Source organism: Oncorhynchus nerka, linkage group LG18, assembly GCF_034236695.1.
Source record: "Oncorhynchus nerka isolate Pitt River linkage group LG18, Oner_Uvic_2.0, whole genome shotgun sequence".
Classification (NCBI taxonomy): Eukaryota; Metazoa; Chordata; class Actinopteri; order Salmoniformes; family Salmonidae; genus Oncorhynchus; species Oncorhynchus nerka.
The window spans coordinates 55,793,929-55,813,184 of record NC_088413.1 but is presented as its reverse complement, the minus strand read 5'-3'; the positions used below and the strand labels follow the sequence as shown (position 1 = coordinate 55,813,184).

The 19,256-nt window shown below is 42.0% G+C and overlaps 1 protein-coding gene across 1 annotated transcript in view; it reads left to right on the top strand.

The window, feature by feature from the left end:
- Positions 1-19,256, top strand: part of kcnh5b (potassium voltage-gated channel, subfamily H (eag-related), member 5b) — an 86,916-nt gene that overhangs the window by 23,785 nt on the left and 43,875 nt on the right. The window contains exon 6 of the mRNA XM_029688040.2: positions 1,845-2,237. Coding sequence (XP_029543900.1) covers positions 1,845-2,237 — 393 coding nt within the window. The remainder of the gene's footprint in view (positions 1-1,844; positions 2,238-19,256) is intronic.

The window sequence follows — 19,256 nt, the reverse complement described above, 5'->3', positions numbered from 1 at the left end:
ATGAACAACATCTACAGTGCATTCGGAAAGTATTCAGACCCCTTGACTTTTTCCACATTTTCTTATGTTACAGGCCTATTCTAAAATTAATTTAAAAAATAAATCTACACACTATACACCATAATGACAAAGTGAAAACAGGTTTTTAGAACTTTTAGCAAATGTATAAAAAAAACGAACTGAAATACCTTATTTATACAAGTATTCAGACCCTTTTCTATGAGACTTGAAATTGAGCTCATGTGCATCCTGTTTCCATTGATCATCCTTGAGATGTTTCTACAACTTGAATTGAGTCCATATGTGGTCAAATCAGTTGATTGGACATGATTTGGAAAGGCACACACCTGTCTGTATAAGGTCCCATAGTTGACAGTGCATGTCAGAGCAAAAACCAAGCCATGAGGTTGAAGGAATTGTCCGTAGAGCTCCTATACAGGATTGTGTGGAGGCACAGATCTGGGGAAGGGTACCAACACATTTATGCAGCATTGAAGGTCCCCAAGGACACAGCGGCCTCCATCATTCTTAAATGGAAGAAATTTGGGACCACCAAGACTCTTCCTAGAGCTGGCCAAACTGAGCAATCCGGGGAGAAGGGCCTTGGTCAGGGAGGTAGCAGAGGACTGAGAAACTAGTCAGGATCGAGGGAAAGATAAACAGAGCAAAGTACAGAAATTTCCTTGAATGAAACCTGCTCCAGAGCGCTCAGTACCTCAGACTGGGTCGAAGGTTCACCTTCCAACAGGACAAAACCCTAAGCACACAGCCAAGACAATGGACGAGTGGGAAAGTCTCTGAATGTTCTTGAGTGGCCTAGCCAGAGCCCGGACTTGAACCCGATCTAACATCTCTGGAGAGACCTGAAAATAGCTGTGCAGCAACGCTCCCCATCCAACCTTGACAGAGCTTGAGAGGATCTGCAGAGATTAATGGGAGAAACTCCCCAAATACAGGTGTGCCAAGCTTGTAGCGTCATACCCAAGAATACTCAATCCTGTAATTGCAGTCAAAGGTGCTTCAACAAAGTACTGAGTAAAGGGTCTGAATACTCATGTAAATGTGATATTTCAGTGGCAAACATTTCTAAAAACGTGTTTTTGTTTGTCATTATTGGGTATTGTGTGTAGATTGATGAGGGAAAAAACAATTGAATGAATTTCAGAATAAGGCTGTTATGTAAAAAAATTTGGAAAAAGTGAAGGGGCCTGAATACTTTCCGAATTAAATGAAATTATACTTACTGTCAATTCATGCAAAGGGGATTGTGATTTGCTTACCCCTACCGGTCTCTCTCAGACAGAGAGGTAAGACTAAATCAAACCTCAGTAAAGAAGGATGAGTTTTACTATCTCTTCTCATTTACATAACCAATAACAAGATGTCTGAGTGGGTTTGTAATATCTGGGGAACATTCAATAGATTAGGCAGGTGATTCATCTGAAGAGCATCTGACGTCTCATATTGAGTATGCGGAATGTCAGATGTGCTGCTATTTCTCTGAGAAGGTTTTTGTGTGCTTAATTGAAGTTCTCATTTTGCACAGCGCTTCTGGTCTTGACTGAGGCCTGTTTGATTGGCACATCTGATGATGAGGATTAGATGAGAATTGTAGCCTCTGTTTATCTTCTCAGCGAGCACCCAACCCGCTTTTATAACATGGAGTCAGGAAGCCCCATTCCTGATATAGTCTGTATGAGATATGAACAATCAACTTTAACATGGAAAGTGTCTCCTCCTCCTATAACTGTCAGTCCCTTTTCTTTCTCTCTCTCTCTCTCTCTCTTTCTCTCTCTCTCTCTCCCTCTTTCTCTCTCTCTCTCCATCCCTCTGTGTGCGCTCAGGTTCTCCAGCTAGGTTCAGACATCCTCCCCCAGTACAAACAGGAGGCTCCTAAGACTCCCCCTCACATCATCCTCCACTACTGCACCTTCAAGACCACCTGGGACTGGGTCATCCTCGTCCTCACCTTCTACACGGCCATCATGGTGCCCTACAACGTGTCCTTCAAGACCAAGCAGAACAACATCGTGTGGCTGGTGCTGGACAGTGTGGTGGATGTCATCTTCCTGGTGGACATCGTACTCAACTTCCACACCACCTTCGTGGGGCCCGGTGGGGAGGTCATCTCAGACCCCAAGCTGATCAGGATGAACTACCTGAAGACCTGGTTCGTCATCGACCTGCTGTCCTGCCTGCCCTATGACATCATCAATGCCTTTGAGAATGTGGATGAGGTACGGTAGGCTGGCTCGGGGAAGGGGTGGTGATGGTTTAGGATCTTTGAAATTGTATTTCTTTTTTGTAATTATCTTTTTATTAGAATGTTATTTTCTTTTAATAGGGGTTACATAGACAACCAAACAAAGTGCAATGACTAAGTACAATGAAAGGAATAAATAAGGATACAGCAAAACATTATGCAAAAAGGCAGTCATAAAATGGAGAGAAAACAATATATACAAACATTACAATTATAACACGGGCATTTATGGGAGGTTTTCTACATAGGACAACAATGGAGACCACATTTTCCAAAATGTATCAGACCTCTGGTGTAAATCAAATGTACATTTCTCTAGAGCTTGGATAGCAGAAGCTTGAAAGCCACATTCTCGCAGATGGTACTTCAGGTGTGGACCATAATAACAATATACATTTTTTGGCTAAGTAAACAAGGGTATTGAACAGATGTTCAGAGTCGGGGTCAAACATGACGTTACAATCAAAATAGAGCAAATATAACTTCGGTGAAAAAGCTAATTATCTACCCAAGATATTCTGTATGTGTAAGTGAATATCATTCCAATAAGACTGGATTATGCTACAGTACCAAAAAACGCACATGAAGGTGCCAGTATCCTGTTTACATTTGAAACAGAAATGTGTTGCATTGGAATACATTCTGTGAAGGAGGACAGGTGTAAAGTAGGTTCTATGAAAAAATTGGAAATTTAGCTCGTATGCATTTGGGGTAGACCCTTTTGCAGATAGAAGCCCATTCTTCCTCACCAAATGCATGTCCAATGTCTCTCTCCCAAACATGTCTCAACGCAGCATAGGATGAGGCACTTCTGTTCAATAAAATATAATATATATGGAGATTAAACCTCTCCGAACGGTTGGATTCTTTAAATAGTTTCTCAACTTCAGTCATTTGAAAACGTAGTTTATCGACTTTCTTCTGACCCTCTATGAAGTGTCTAAGTTGTAGGTATTTGTCAGTTGTACTTCTAACAGTTGCTTCTTATGTCGGCTCTGAAATCCAGAAATGTGGGCTTCTGTCAAAACCACTTTGCCTGATGAGCTCTAGACGATTTTCAGTCCTCCAGGAGAAGCAATTATCAATACTCCTTCAACCCAATCATACAGAACACAATTAATTGGATTTTAAACAGAAAAACTTATGGACTGTGTTACTGCTTTTCTAGAGTTCAATGATAGGTGCTCCATCACTGTCATTTAATTAGTATAGCTCATAAAACACATGTTTTAGGAGAGAGTGAGTGAGTGTGTGTTTGTGTATCCAGGTCAATGATACTGTACTTTGCTGTGTAGGTTATAAAAAATACATGTTTAAATAGGTTATGTATACTGTAGGCAATGTTCCCTCAAATTTGTTCAGCACTGAGTAAATTTCAGGTCTGTTGAGCACCAACTTGAATATTCTGTGCAACTTCCGGTGCGTGTTTACTGTGAATATTGAGGCTGTACCCGTTTTAAGTTACTGTTTTAACAGTGGCCATTTAGGCTAATGTGGCTACTTTATCATAATGTAGGCATACCAGAGTGGCCTACCATAAATTTGAGAAAATGCATCCCATAACATTTTAACATGAAAACAGCTGTTCCATCGTTCAGCCTACAGTAGGAGCCAATGTGTGGTGTTCAATGTAGGCCTACATTCCATGAGAGTTTAGAAAAAATCATGCAGGGCTTCAAATCAAATCACATTGTATTGGTCACTTACACATGGTTAGCAGATGTTAATGCGAGTGTAGCGAAATGCTTGTGCTTCTAGTTCCGACCATGCAGTAAAAATCTACAAGTAATCTAACAATTTCATAACGACTACCTTTTACACACAAGTGTAAAGGAATCAATAAGAATATGTACATATAAATATATGGATGAGCGATGGCCGAACGGCATAGGCAAGATGCAGTAGATGGTATAGAGTACAGTATACACATATGAGATGAGTAATGTAGGGTATGTAAACATTATATAAAGTGGCATTGTTAAAAGTGACTAGTGATACATTTATTACATCCAATTTTTTATTATTAAAGTGGCTAGAGATTTGAGTCAGTATGTTGTCAGCAGCCACTCAATGTTAGTAATGGCTGTTTAACAGTTTGATGGCCTTGAGATAGAAGCTGTTTTTCAGTCTCTCGGTCCCAGCTTTGATGTACCTGTACTGACCTCGCCTTCTGGATAATAGCAGGGTGAACAGCCAGTAGCTCAGGTGGTTGTTGTCCTTGATGATCTTTTTAGCCTTCCTGTGACATCGGGTGGTGTAGGTGTCCTAGAGGGCAGGTAGTTTGTCCCCGGTGATGTGTTGTGCTCTGGATAGCCTTGGGGTTGTGGGCGGAGCAGTTGCCGTACCAGGTGGTGATACAGCCCGACAAGATGCTCTCGATTGTGCATCTATAAAAGTTTGTGAGTGTTTTTGGTGACAAGCCAAATTTCTTCAGCCTCCTGAGGTTGAAGAGACTCTGTTGGACCTTCTTCACCACACTGTATGTGTGGGTGGACCATTTCAGTTTGTCCGTGATATGTACGCCGATGAGTTTAAAACTTCCCATCTTTTCCACTACTGTACCATCGATGTGGATAGGGGGGTGCTCCCTCTGCCCGTTTCATCTACTTTGATTTGTTGACGTTGCTTGTGAGGTTATTTTCCTGACACCACACTTGATGATTGAGTTGGAGGTGTGCATGGGTCATGGGTGAGCAGGGAGTACAGGAGAAGGCTAAGAACGCACCCTTGTGGGGCCCCAATGTTGAGGATCAGCGGGGTGGATATGTTGTTACCTACCCTCACCACCTGGGGGCATCCAGTCAGAAAGTCCAGGACCCAGTTGCACAGGGCGGGGTCGAGACCCAGGGTCTCGAGCTTAATGACGAGTTTGGAGGGTACTATAATGTTAAATGCTGAGCTGTAGTTGATGAACAGCATTCTTACATAGGAATTCCTCTTGTCCAGATGGGTTAAGGCAGTGTGATTGCGATTGCGTCGTCTGTGGACCTATTGGGGCTGTAAGCAAATTGGAGTGGGTCTAGGGTGTCAGGTAGGGTGGAGGTGATATGATACTAGTCTCTCAAAGCACTTCATGATGACGGAAGTGAGTGCTACGGGGTGATAGTCATTTAGCTCAGTTGCCTTAGCTTTCTTGGGAACAGGAACAATGGTGTCCCTCTTGAAGCATGTGGGAACAGCAGACTGGGATAAGGATTGATTGAATATGTCCGTAAACAAACCAGCCAGCTGATCAGTGCATGCTCTGAGGATGCAGCTAGGGATGCCGTCTGGGCCGGCAGCCTTGCGAGGTTTAACACGTTTAAATGTTTTACTCACGTTGGCTGCGGTGAAGGAGAGTCCGCAGGTTTTGGCTTGCCATACTCCACTTGTCCTTCAGATAAGGATGTAACTGAAAATGTTGTGTTGTTTGATGCAAGAAACCACTTTACAAAATAAAATGTATTATTATTCCCATGCCATTATTACAGAGAATCAGACAAATTATGCTACACTCTGCCTATTGGCTACTTATATGCCTATTGGCTACTTAGCTTATTCAAGACCATCTCAAAACACAACACTTCCCCTTTAAGACTTAAATAAGCTCTTTACCTGACTTGCTTCTCAAAGATGGCTAGAAAGGCAAACATTTTGGGCTCTTGTTGGAGGAAACCACTCCCCCAGTGTTGCTATAACTGGGCTAATAACTCACTAACTGGCAAAGAATATGAACAATTGTGCACACGTGGCTACATGCAGCTCTCACTTTGATCTCAAAACAAGCACATCTACTCATGACCACTCATACTGTTGCCTAAACACAGTTCAGTTCCACATATGCCAATGGCTATTGGCCTACTGCAGCTCTGATTGGTTACGGTGCACCGGTCCGTTTAGAGTACAGACCGGAGTTGTGCATGTCAATGCAATAGAATCCTACTCCAATGTGCTCTGCCTACAGTAAAATCTATTTCACACTTCGTTTTCCATACCAAGTCTTGGATAGTTTATTTTGTTTCGTTATGCTACATTGAAAGTGACTAATATTGCGTTGATTCGAGCACAATTCCCACAGCAGAGCGAAATGTTGATAGTGTTAACTAAAGGGGAAAAATCTAGAAGTTGAGTGAAGTTCAATCTCGGTGCTTTTCTGTCCGGGCTGATATTGAGTCTGTGCAGCAGCAGTCTGAGGGGAGCTGTGTGAGCAGCTTAGAGGGAACATTGACTGGTTATATAAAATACATGTTTTCTGTATTGATGGCTGATGTGCCCAGGTTTCTAGAATAAAAGAACTGGTTCCCTGCTGTTATTTGAAGCTAGTGTAAAGGCGTGAACAATGTCTTGTATTGGTATCTGTTCAGGATGCAGTAGGTGAATGGTCTCCTGCTGTATGTTAGTTCAGGTTTGTGTGTCTCTGTGGGTTTTCTCAGGTGGGCCTGATAGTTTCTGAGAGCTCCTGCTGGGATGTGGCTGTGAGGTCCACTTGCTCACAGACGGGGAGGGGCAAGAGCAGCCATGAGGGGCTGATAGGAAATCAATAGGATTCAAATGCACAACCACAAAACTCAAAGTGATGATTTGTCTCTGTGTCAAGATGTGAGCTCATGTTGAGGGAAAAGGGTCATGTACAGCCCGGGTGTGGTGACCAATGTGCACAGTGTATTGTAGTGTGTTCCCAAGACCTACCGTCACTCTGAATCATGCAGTGTAGAGAGGGAGAACATATAAAATATAATAGAGGAGCTAGAGAGTGAGAGGTGAGAGAGAGAATGACAGGGAAAGACAAAGAGATGTCAAACAGGAAGAGATAATAAGGATAATTTTATTTTATGTCTGGGTTGTTATTTTGCCCTTTTTTCTCTGGAGGTTTACATTGTGATGACAGTTTTTGCCTTTCAACATTGTGGCTTTATAGTTGATTTTAAATCAGGTGCTATGCAGAATACCAAGTGCTTTGCTACACATTGAAATGTCTTTAGTTGCTGCAGGTGCTTTGATATACAGTGCCTTGCGAAAGTATTCGGCCCCCTTGAACTTTGCGACCTTTTGCCACATTTCAGGCTTCAAACATAAAGATATAAAACTGTATTTTTTTGTGAAGAATCAACAACAAGTGGGACACAATCATGAAGTGGAATGACATTTATTGGATATTTCAAACTTTTTTAACAAATCAAAAACTGAAAAATTGGGTGTGCAAAATTATTCAGCCCCCTTAAGTTAATACTTTGTAGCGCCACCTTTTGCTGCGATTACAGCTGTAAGTCGCTTGGGGTATGTCTCTATCAGTTTTGCACATCGAGAGACTGAAATGTTTTCCCACTCCTTGCAAAACAGCTCGAGCTCAGTGAGGTTGGATGGAGAGCATTTGTGAACAGCAGTTTTCAGTTCTTTCCACAGATTCTCAATTGGATTCAGGTCTGCACTTTGACTTGGCCATTCTAACACCTGGATATGTTTATTTTTGAACCATTCCATTGTAGATTTTGCTTTATGTTTTGGATCATTGTCTTGTTGGAAGACAAATCTCCGTCCCAGTCTCAGGTCTTTTGCAGACTCCATCAGGTTTTCTTCCAGAATGGTCCTGTATTTGGCTCTATCCATCTTCCCATCAATTTTAACCATCTTCCCTGTCCCTGCTGAAGAAAAGCAGGCCCAAACCATGATGCTGCCACCACCATGTTTGACAGTGGGGATGGTGTGTTCAGGGTGATGAGCTGTGTTGCTTTTACGCCAAACATAACGTTTTGCATTGTTGCCAAAAAGTTCAATTTTGGTTTCATCTGACCAGAGCACCTTCTTCCACATGTTTGGTGTGTCTCCCAGGTGGCTTGTGGCAAACTTTAAACAACACTTTTTATGGATATCTTTAAGAAATGGCTTTCTTCTTGCCACTCTTCCATAAAGGCCAGATTTGTGCAATATACGACTGATTGTTGTCCTATGGACAGAGTCTCCCACCTCAGCTGTAGATCTCTGCAGTTCATCCAGAGTGATCATGGGCCTCTTGGCTGCATCTCTGATCAGTCTTCTCCTTGTATGAGCTGAAAGTTTAGAGGGACGGCCAGGTCTTGGTAGATTTGCAGTGGTCTGATACTCCTTCCATTTCAATATTATCGCTTGCACAGTGCTCCTTGGGATGTTTAAAGCTTGGGAAATCTTTTTGTATCCAAATCCGGCTTTAAACTTCTTCACAACAGTATCTCGGACCCGCCTGGTGTGTTCCTTGTTCTTCATGATGCTCTCTGCGCTTTTAATGGACCTCTGAGACTATCACAGTGCAGGTGCATTTATACGGAGACTTGATTACACACAGGTGGATTGTATTTATCATCATTAGTCATTTAGGTCAACATTGGATCATTCAGAGATCCTCACTGAACTTCTGGAGAGAGTTTGCTGCACTGAAAGTAAAGGGGCTGAATAATTATGCACGCCCAATTTTTAAGTTTTTGATTTGTTAAAAAAGTTTGAAATATCCAATAAATGTCGTTCCACTTCATGATTGTGTCCCACTTGTTGTTGATTCATATCTTTATGTTTGAAGCCTGAAATGTGGCAAAAAGTCGCAAAGTTCAAGGGGGCCGAATACTTTCGCAAGGCACTGTATGTTGAGTTTTATTTGCTGTACGCTAGTGTTCCCCAAGTGTTCATTTATTTGTCCACCCAAGTTTTCAGAGCAACATTTTTTGTTGCACCTAAAAGACTAAAATCACCAGGAAATCATGTATTCTACTGATGGTGGAAAAATCTATCCAGTTACATATCGCAATATTAGTTTTGACGATAGATTGCAATATTAGTTTTGACAATATCGCAATATTAGTTTTGCACTATTCGGCAGTACCTGCACCAAAACGCCAGTATTTTTCGTTCATAGCTTGTTCTCCATCTTCTATTTAAATATTGAAGCATTTTGTTTTCATCACATTTATTTCCATGACTGATCAAAACACTTCTCAGGGATCTCTCTTGTTCCTCTGCAGCAGACATATGGTGAGCGATATGTTTGGAACATGAAACCGCAAAAAAAATCACATGATCAAATCGCAAACATTTTGTATCGGCACCTAAGTATCATGTTAATATTGTGTTGTGAAGAACCTGGCAATTCCCAGCCCTAAAGTATTCCAACGCATAAATAGAGAGACATATGTGATCGTATCCAAATGTAATCAAGGTTTCCAATGATTATGTTTTTGTCAAATATTAAATATGTTTGGACTTCTTGCGGTCAATGTGCAGTGTACAAATGATTTATAACTATGTTCCAGCCCCCTGACCATCTGCTCAAGAAAAGATCGGTCCACAGCTGAATGTAATTGGGGACCCATGATGTACACTATAGTGAGGGGGATGCTTTAAGATGTCATAGAACACAACAGAAGAATCGACATCCAGATATTTTACACACAGAATCCTGCTTGTGTACAAGGCATCACATTCACAAGGTTTCTTTGCAGTGTGCTGATGACTGCTGAGGTTCCCTGAGGTCATAGAGGGGAGGAGTGGGCTTGGAGAGGAGGAGGAGGGGGCAGGCAGCCCCCTGTAGTCTGGGCTGCTACCTGCTGGCACAGAGCCCCAGTAAAGTGCACTCAGACGCATTTTTCCTGTCTGCAGGGGCCATGCCAGCACTGGCTAATCCAGCGTGACCTTTTTATGTGCCATGCATGTTGCAATGAACAAAAACAATCTGACAGGCCCAGGGGAGCCTCGCCCTCAGCACTGTGGAGGCTTGGTTTAGCATTATTAGCACCCACTCAAGCTGGCTGTGGAGGTTGTGGGTTAGCATTAGCCTAGCACTAAGGCTGGCTGTGGGGGTATGGGTAAGCATTAGCCGAGTACTTAGGGCTGTGGGGGTTTGGGTAAGGATTATCTAAGCACCGCAGTTCGCAAGCTAGGGATCGCAACCCCATGTGTGGTCGCCTGATATGAAAATGGGGTTACGGGAGAATTTTAAAAATCCTGAAGAAAAAAATATATGTATATATACACAGTGCCTTGCAAAAGTATTCATCCCCCTTGGCATTTTTCCTATTTTGTTCCATTACAACCTGTACATTAAATGGATTTTTATTTGAATTTCATGTAATGGACATACACAAAATAGTCCAAATTGGTGAAGTGAAATTTAAAAAATAACTTGTTAAAAAAAAAGGAAAGTGGTGCGTGCATATGTATTCACCCCCTTTGGAATGAAGCCCCTAAATAAGATCTGGTGCAACCTTCAGAAGTCACATAATTAGTTAAATAAAGTCCACTTGTGTGCAATTGAAGTGTCACATGATCTGTCATATGATCTCAGTATATATACACCTATTCTGAAAGTTGTGGAGAAGTACAGATCAGGGTTGGGTTCTAAAAAAATATCTGAACCTTCGAACATCCCACGGAGCACAATTAAATCCATTATTCAAAAATGGAAAGAATATGGCACCACAACAAACCTGCCAAGAGGGGGCCGCCCACCATATCTCCTGGACCAGGCAAGGAAGGTATTAATCAGAGGCAACAAAGAGACCAAATATAACCCTGAATGAGCTGCAAAGCTCCACAGCGGAGATTGGAGTATCTGTCCATAGGAACACTTTAAGCCGTACACTCCACAGAGCTGGGCTTTACGGAAGAGTGGCCAGAAAAAAAGCCATTGCTTAAAGAAAAGAATAAGAAAACAAGCGTGGTGTTCTCCTAAAGGCATGTGGGAGACTCCCCAAACATATGGAAGAAGGTACTCCAGTCAGATTAGACTAAAATGTAGCTGTTTGGCCATCAAGAAAAACACTATGTCTGGCGCAAACCCAACACCTCTCATCACCCCGAGAACACCACCCCGAGAACACCATGTTTTTCATCGGCAGGGACTGGGAAACTGGTCAGAATTGAAGGAATGATGGAAGGCACTAAATAAAGGGGAATTCTTGAGGGAAAAAAGTTTGTCTTCCAGAGATTTGAGACTGGGACGGAGATTCACCTTCCAGCAGGACAATGACCCTAATTATACTGCTAAAGCAGCACTTGAGTGGTTTAAGGGGAAACATTTAAATGTCTTGAAATGGCCTAGTCAAAGCCCAGACCTTAATCCAATTGAGAATCTGTGGTATGACTTAAAGATTGCTGTACACCAGCGGAACCCATCCAACTTGAAGGAGCTGGAGCAGTTTTGCCTTGAAGAATGGGCAAAAATTCCAGTGGCTAGATGTGCCAAGCTTATAGAGACATACCCCAAGAGACTTGCAGCTGTAATTGCTGCAAAATGTGGCTCCCGAGTGGCGCATCAGTCTAAGGCACTGCATCTCAGTGCTACAGGTGTCACAACAGACACCCTGGTTCAAATCCAGGCTGTATCACATCCAGCTCTGATTGGGAGTCCATTGGGCGGAGCACAATTGGCCCAGCGTCGTCCGGGTTTGGCTGGAGTAGGCCGTCATTGTAAATAAGAATTTGTTCTTAACTGACTTGCCTAGTTAAATAAAGGTTAACTAATATATTCTAATATTGTCTTTGTATCTGAAAATTATTGTAATGTGGTTAACCTTAAAAATGTAAATTTCAAAGATACCATTCAACCAGAGTGCCCTTAGATCATGGGAAAAGGCTGCACTTGACCGTTGCACTTGAGTCATTCCCACGGTGAATGGCTAGGCCCCTACGTTATGAAGCCACACACTATTGCAGAGACTTTTGATATGGTGAAAACAATGTGTGGGGAGGCAGAGGCACAGAAACTCACATCAATACCTTTGTCAGATAAAACTGATAAATGAAGAATTTGTGCTTTTGCTAGCAATCATGACTGAACGACTCAAAAACTCCACAGCTTATGCTCTGCAAATCGATGTTAGCTGTGAGGGCCGAGATGCCCATGCTTTGACTTATGTTCGCTGTATATGTCGGGGGATGTTATTCACAAGGACATATTGTTCTATCTCACGATTCCGGAGCATGAAACGGCACAGGGGATGTTCAGTGTGCTGAGTGGCTAAATTGATGAAAAACAGATTCCATGTGATCGAATGGTGGGCTTTTGCACAACTCTTGTTATTAATATGTCTCCTTCTGCGATATGGATGCATTGTATGATACACCAATAGCAATTGGTGGCAAAAGAGCTGAGCACAGAACTCTGAGAAATACTGCAGCAGGTAACTTTGATTGTAAACTACATCAAACCACATCTACTGTGCACACACCTGTTCGCAAAACTATTTGGAGATTTAAGATCAGATCATGACAATGGTCTATGGTCTAGAATCAGTGGACTCAGAGGAAAGAATTCTTATTGGAGAGAGAGTCTTTCAAAAACTAGCCATGCCCCCTTCCCTCGGCTGTGCATGTTTTTAATGGAAAACATCAACAGTAAGTGTCCCACACAGGTGACGACTGCTCACCTCCAACGCTTGGAAGAGCACTTTGGGACCTTCTTCCCAATCTGTTTGACTGTGATCCTTGCTCAGTTGACATGCCGGTAGGTGAAATTGAACAGCTGATTGAGCTGTCATGTGACCAATTGTATTCACGGGTCACTATGGAGGAGTTTTGGTTCCTGACTCAAAGGGAATACCCTGCCATCTCCCTCTGAGCATTAATGCCACGTTCACAACAACTGGGAACTCGGAAATCTCAGACTTCCGACTTTAGTGCGTTTAAAGCAACTGGGAACTCTGAAGAAGATTAGCAAAGACTGGGAAAAATAGTTTTGAACGGTCATCCAACTTGGAATTCCAACTTGGGAACTCAGGTCTCTTTCTAGGACTCTGACTTTCCGAACTGAAGCTCACTGATGTCATGATTTGACCTCCTACTTTTCCAAGGTGCCAGTTGTCTTGAAAGCAGAATAAAACCAACGATACCCTTCGTCGGCTCATACAATATATGTGTGAAGCTGGATTCAGTGCTCTCGTCTACCTTAAAACCAAATATAGATCCAGGTTGGGTGTGATAGCAGAGATGTTGTTTTTATTCAACATTTATTTAACTAGGCAAGTCAGTTAAGAACAAATTGGGGTGAAAGAGGAGTGGTAACAATAGAGGAAACCAAGACTAGATATGTGCTCAGAGAAGAACAGTGAACCGTCTAGCCATACTCCCAAGTTTTTGTGAGGTATTTGTATTTATTATGGATCCCCATTAGCCAGTGCAGCAGCTACTCTTCCTTGGGTCCAGCATAATTAAGGCAGTTTATACAATTTTAAAACATTACAGTACATTCACAGGTTTCACAACCCACTGTGTGCCCTCAGGCACCTCCACCACTACCACATATCTACAGTACTAAATCCGTGTGTGTGTGTGTGTGTATGCATGTGTCTGTGCCAACGTTTGTGTTGCTTCACAGTCTCCGCTGTTCCATAAGGTGATTTTTAAATCTAATTTTACTGCTTGCGTCAGTTACTTGATGTGGAATAGAGTTCCGTGTAGTAATGGCTCTATGTCGTACTGTGTACCTCCTATAGTCTGTTCTGGACTTGGGGACTGTGAAGAGACCTCTTGTGGCATGTCTTGTGGGGTATGCATGTGTGTCCGAGCTGTGTGCCAGTAGTTTAGACAGACAGCTCGGTGCATTCAACATGTCAATACCTCTCATAAATAAAAGTAGTGATGAAGTCAATCTCTCCTCCACTTTGAGCTAGGAGAGATTGACATGCATGTTATTAATATTAGCTGCCCGGTTCTGAGTCAATTGCAAAGTCCTTTTTTGTGGCACCTGACCACACGACTGAACAGTAGTCAAGGTGCGACAAAACTAGGGCCTGTAGGACCTGCTTTGTTGATAGTGTTGTTAAGGCAGAGCATCGCTTTATTATAGACAGACTTCTCCCAATCTTAGCTGCTACTGCATCAATATGTTTTGACCATGGCAGTTTACAATCTAGTGTTACTCCAAGCAGTTTAGTCTCAACTTGCTCAATTTCAACATTATTTATTACAAGATTTAGTTGAAGTTTAGGGTTTACTGAGTGTTTTGTTCCAAATACAATGCTTTTAATTTTAGAAATATTTAGGGCTAACTTATTCCTTGCCACCCACTCTGAAACTAACTGCAGCTCTTTGTTGAGTGTTGCAGTCATTTCAGTCGCTGTAGTAGCTGACGTGTGTAGCGTTGAGTCATCCGCATACATGGAAACTCTGGCTTTACTCAAAGTCAGTGGCATGTAGTTAGTAAAAAAAAAAGAAAAAGCCAGAAAACAGCTACCCTGGGGAATTCCTGATTCTAACTGGATTATATTTGATAGGCTTACATTAAAGAACACCCGCTGTGTTCTGTTAGACAAGTAACTCTTTATCCACATTATAGCAGGGGGTGTAAAGCCATAACACACACGTTTTTCCAGCAGCAGACTATGATCAATAATGTCAAAAGCTGCACTGAAGTCTAACAAGGCAGCTCCCACAATCATTTTATCATCAATTTCTCTCAGCCATTCATCAGTCATTTGTGTAAGTGCTGTGCTTGTTGAATGTCCTTCCCTATAAGCATGCTGATAGTCTGTTGTAAATTTGTTTACTGTAAAACAGCGTTGTATCTGGTCAAACACAATTTTTCCCAGAAGTTTACTAAGGGTTGGTAACAGGCTGATTGGTTGGCTATTTGAGCCAGTAAAGGGGGCTTTACCATTCTTGGGTAGCGGAATGACTTTAGCTTCCCTCCAGGCCTGAGGGCACACGCTCTCTATTAGGCTTAAATTAAAGATGTGGCAATATCGTCTGCTATTATCCTCAGTAATTTTCCATCTAGATTGTCAGACCCTGGAGGCTTGTCATTGTTGATAGACAACAATAATTTGTTCACCTCTTCCGCACTGACTTTACGGAATTCTAAAGTACAATTCTTGTCTTTCACAATTTGGTCCGATATACTTGGATGTGTCGGGTCAGCGTTTGTTGCTGGCATGTCGCCCTAAGTTTGCTTATCTTGCCAATGAAAAAGTCATTAAAGTTGTTTGCTTTGTGATGAATGAGCCATCTGATTCAATAACAGTAACGCAGAGTTGGCTTTTTTCCCCAAAATTCCATTTAAGGTGCCCTGAAACTTTTTCCTATCATTCTTTATATAATTTGTCTTTGTTTCATAGTGTAGTTTATTTGTCTTTTTATTTAGTTTAGTCACATGATTTCTTGATTTGCAGTATGTTTGCCAATCAGTTGGGCTGCCAGACTTAATTGCCATACCTTTTGCCTCATCCCTCTCAACCATACAATTTTTTAAATTCCTCATAAATCCAAGGGGATTCAACAGTTTGTACAGTCATTTTCTTAATGGGTACATGCTTATTAGTAACTGGAATAAGTAGTTTCGTAAATGTGTCAAGTGCAGCGTCTGGTTGCTCCTCATTACACACCACAGAGCAACAAATATTCTTCACATCATCAACATATGAATCACTACAAAACTTCTTGTATGACCGCTTATACACTGTTAGGCCCAGCCTTTGGAACATTGGTTTCTCTAGATATGGCTATTACATTGTGATCACTACATCCTATGGATTTGGATACTGCTTTAAAGCAAATATCTGTAGCGTTAGAAAAACTGTGATCAATACATGTTGATGATTTAATTCCTGTGCTGTTTGTAACTACCCTGGTAGGTTGACTGACAACCTGATCCAGGTTGCAGACACTGGTTACAGTTTGAAGTTTTTTCCTGAGTGGGCAGCTTGATGATAGCCAGTCAATATTTAAATCACCCTTAAAATATACTTCTCTGTTTATCACATACATTATCAAGCATTTCACACATATTATCCAGATACTGACTGTTAGCACTTGGTGGTCTATAGCAACTTCCCACAAGAATGGGCTTTTGGTGAGGCAGATGAACCTGTAGCCATATTACTTCAACAGTATTTAACATTAGATCGTCTCTAAGCTTTACAGGAATGCGGTCCTTCATATAGACTGCAACACCGCCTCTGTTGACATTTCTGTCTTTTCGGTAGATGTTATAACCTTATATTGCTACCACTGTATCATCAAAGGTATTATCTAAGTGGGTCTCAGAGATAGTCAGAATATGAATATCATCTGTTACAAGCAAGTTATTAACTTCATGGACCTTGTTTCTTAGGCTGCATATGTTAATATGGGCTATTTTTAGCACTTTTCTGGGTTGCTTGATTGTTTTTAATGCTTTACTGGGAAGCTTATCAGAGGTAGACTTACTCATGTTATTTACATTGGAGCTGATAGTGCAGGGTGAGCTGCATAAAGTGGTCTTCCTACTATTGCACACCGCCTCGGTGCTAACAGTATAACTCTGGTTTATAGGCTCATGATTACTACTTACAATAGCTGTAGGATAAACAGATGTTTTCGGTGCAATTAGGGGTACATCAATTAAATTACTTACATTGTGTTTGCCAATGCCCCTAAGATCATGTACATTTGATGCAGAATTATGACGACTCATTGTCACAATGGTGACTGAGCTGTTCTTGGATCATTTACCAGTCATTGTTTCAACACAGCCTTGAAATGCGTGGACAGAGTGGACAGAGTCCAGGAGTGGACAGAGCGTGGACAGAGTCCAGGAGTCCATTTGGATGGACTCCGTCATTCCTCTAGAGCATCTTCTGTTCACAGAAGGTGTCAAAGTTATTAATAAAAGTGACTCCAGCAGAGCTACAATAGTCTTTTAGCCAGATGTGTAATGCCAGCAGTCTGATGAATCTTTCACACCCGCGGCCCAACAATGGTACTGGACCTGAAATTATTGGCCGTTTTTTGAAGTCTTTTAATGCTAAAATCAGTTCTTTAAAATCAATTTTCAAATGTTCCGAGCTAGCCCTCCTGATGTCGTTTGACCCCACATGGACAATGACAGTGTCAGCTCCCGGCATCTGTGGTAGAACAGTCAGAAGCAGCCTTGAGGTGACTACCTCAAGCGCTAAACACTCAGAGGTAGTTATCACACCGGAGGGGAGAGGGGCATTCTTCTTACCAAACCACATGACCTTTTGTTTTGGAGGTGTTCAGAACAAGGTTAAGGGCAGAGAAAGCTTGTTGGACACTAATAAAGCTTTGTTGTAGAGCGTTTAACACAAAATCTGGGGAGGGACCAGCTGAGTTTAAGACTGTATCATCTGCACATAAATGGATGAGAGAGCTTCCTACTGCCTGAGCTATGTTGTTGATGTAAATTGAGAAGAGCGTGGGGCCTAGGATCGAGCCTTGGTGTACTCCCTTGGTGACAGGCACTGGCTGAGACAGCAGATGTTCTGACTTTACACACTGCACTTTTTTAGAGAGGTTGTTAGCAAAACAGGCCAAAGACCCCTCAGAGACACCAATACTCCTTAGCCGGCCCACAAGAATGGAATGGTCTACCATAACAAAATCTTTGGCCAAGTCAATAAAAATAGCACAACATTGCTTAGAATCAAGGGAAATGGTGACATCATTTAGGATCTTTAAGGTTGCAGTGACACATCCATAACCTGAGTGGAAACCAGATTGCATACCAGAGAGAATACTATACACATCAAGAAAGTCAGTCGATTGATTATTGACACGTTTTTACAACACTTTTGATTAACAGGGCAACATAGAAATTGCCCTATAACAGTTAGGATCTGCTTGATCTCCTCCTTTACATAAAGGATGCACCACCGTGGCTGCCTTCCAAGCAATGGGAACCTCCCTAGAAAGGAGAGACGGGTTAAAAAGGTCAGAGATATAGGCTTGGCAATAATAGGGGCAGCAACCTTAAAGAAGAAAGGGTCTAAACCATCTGACCCAGATGTTTTTTGGGGGATAAAGTTTAAGGAGCTCCTTTAGCACCTTGGACTCAGTGACCGCCTGCAGGGAGAAACTTTGTAGCTGGGCAGGGGAAAAAGAGGGAGGATCATCGAGGCTTGTTACAGTAAAAGGGGTGTGAGATGAGAAAATGTTGGAAGGGCAAGGAGGCATGGCTGAGTCAAATAGGAATCCTGATCCAACAATCCAGGCTGTATCACATCCGGCCGTGATTGGGAGTCCCATAGGGCGGCTCACTATTAACTCAGTGTCGTCCGGGTTTGGCCGGGGTAGACCGTCATTATAACTAAGAATTTGTTCTTAACTGACCTGCCTAGTTAAATAAAGGTTAAATAAAAAAAATATATTAAACAAATCAACAAGGAGCTATTTCAAAGTTTAATGCTAAAAAAAAACAGCAAATTAAATTGTTTGGGGATAGACTTGGTGGAGACAACCGAGCACCGAAGGTGTTCCTTGGTAAAGATTGCCACTCCACCACCTTTGGAAGATCTGTCTTGCCAAAAAAGGTCATAACCAGAAAGGTTAACATCAGTGTTCAAAACACTCTTTCTTAACCACGTCTCAGTAATAACCAACACGTCTGGATTGGAGCTGTGAACCCACACTTTTGATTAATTTTAGGTAATAAGCTTCTAGTGTTAAACGGCAGAAAACCCAGGCTTTTATGAGAGCATAAATCAGTGAAGCAGATAACTTCAAGGCACAAGTCTGAATTGTGGCTATCAATAGTAGATGGGCCAGGGTGTACATGCACATTTCCAGATATCATCAGCAGTAATAAAATTAGGGCACGGCTGAGGACAGGGAGAGCTCTGCAATGGTGATTTATGACAATTGAATGTGCATTAGATGTCAACAAGATCATATTGTACAGCAATACATTAGGTAACATGACTACAAAGCCGGTGAGAGGTGGTTAGAATAGGATGGGAGACCAATAGTCCGTGTAACCAGTAGAGTCAGAGTCCCGAGTGTGGGAACAAACAGTCTGTCCCACGGTTGGGTAAACAATCAAGTTCATAGTCAACAAAGCATGCAGGAGTCATGAGGCAAATAGCATAGAGCACAATAAAAAAATATAACGACTTGGGGCTAGCCATTGTAAGTTCAGAGTAATAAAGATGAGATGTGCACTGTTGACCAGGCCCACGACGCGACATGCATCAAGCACACCCATCTCATTAGTGGTGATGAGATAAGACACATTATGTCAGACTAATTTGCAATTGACTGTCATAGCCCAAAATAAAAA